Source organism: Octopus bimaculoides, chromosome 27 (genome assembly GCF_001194135.2).
Source record: "Octopus bimaculoides isolate UCB-OBI-ISO-001 chromosome 27, ASM119413v2, whole genome shotgun sequence".
In the NCBI taxonomy this organism is placed as follows: domain Eukaryota; kingdom Metazoa; phylum Mollusca; class Cephalopoda; order Octopoda; family Octopodidae; genus Octopus; species Octopus bimaculoides.
The window spans coordinates 20,145,492-20,146,384 of record NC_069007.1 but is presented as its reverse complement, the minus strand read 5'-3'; the positions used below and the strand labels follow the sequence as shown (position 1 = coordinate 20,146,384).

Sequence of the window (893 nt, the reverse complement as noted above, 5' to 3'; positions counted from 1 at the left end):
ACACACGCATACATACACAACAAACACATAGACTGGTTTACCTAATACAAGAGCATCCGAGACGTGAAATCACTTCCACAGGTTGTGCCACACATTCTATTAGGACAATGAACAGTTTGCACAGCATGGTCTCCAACATTTTCTCGTTCTTGTGGTCATCTATAACAAACAAAAAAATGACAACTGAAAGAAGCCTGTTGTGTGTGTGTGTGTGTTCCTCTGTATCCGTGTTTGTCATCCCACCACTTGACAACTGGTGTTGGTGTGTTTACATCCTTGTAACTTAGCAGTTTGGCAAAAGAGACAGATAGAATAAGTACCACGCTTTACAAAAATAACAACTAGAGGTGATTTGTTCAATTAAAGTTCTTCATGGTAGTGCACCAGCATGGCCATAGTCCAATGACTTGAAACAGGTAAAACATAAAAGACAAAAATAAAAATAAAAAAAAGATAACAAAGGAAAATTTCTTACCTGAAAATTCCAAGACAAATTCCACGAGAAGATCTGTTGTAAGTCCACAACACAGTTTGAAATTAGTGGAACCAGCTTCCCAGTAAGTTTGGTTATGGTAACTGCGGCGAAGCCAAGACTGTAATGTCGGTAATAAAAGATTGTTCACGCAAAACATACTGAATGTCGGACCTGAAATATAAACAGAAGAAATTGTGAAACATGTCACATGACCTCGCCTCAGCTGGTACCACATAAAAAGCACCCAGTTCACTCTACAGGGTGGTTGGTGTCAGGAAGAGCACCTTGGGCAAGTGTCTTCTACTATAGCCTCAGACCGACCAAAGCCTTGTGAATGGATTTGGTAGACGGAAACTGAAAGAAGCCCGTCGTATTTATGTATATATATATATATATATATATATATATATATATATAT

At 38.4% G+C, this 893-nt stretch overlaps 1 protein-coding gene across 1 annotated transcript in view; it reads right to left on the bottom strand.

Annotated features, from left to right (window-relative positions):
- The window catches only part of LOC106876896 (brefeldin A-inhibited guanine nucleotide-exchange protein 3), a 48,777-nt gene that overhangs the window by 13,533 nt on the left and 34,351 nt on the right, over positions 1-893 (bottom strand). Inside the window, exons 27-28 of the mRNA XM_052977154.1 lie at positions 476-743; positions 42-159 (exon numbers count right to left, since the gene is read on the bottom strand). Coding sequence (XP_052833114.1) covers positions 42-159; positions 476-743 — 386 coding nt within the window. The remainder of the gene's footprint in view (positions 1-41; positions 160-475; positions 744-893) is intronic.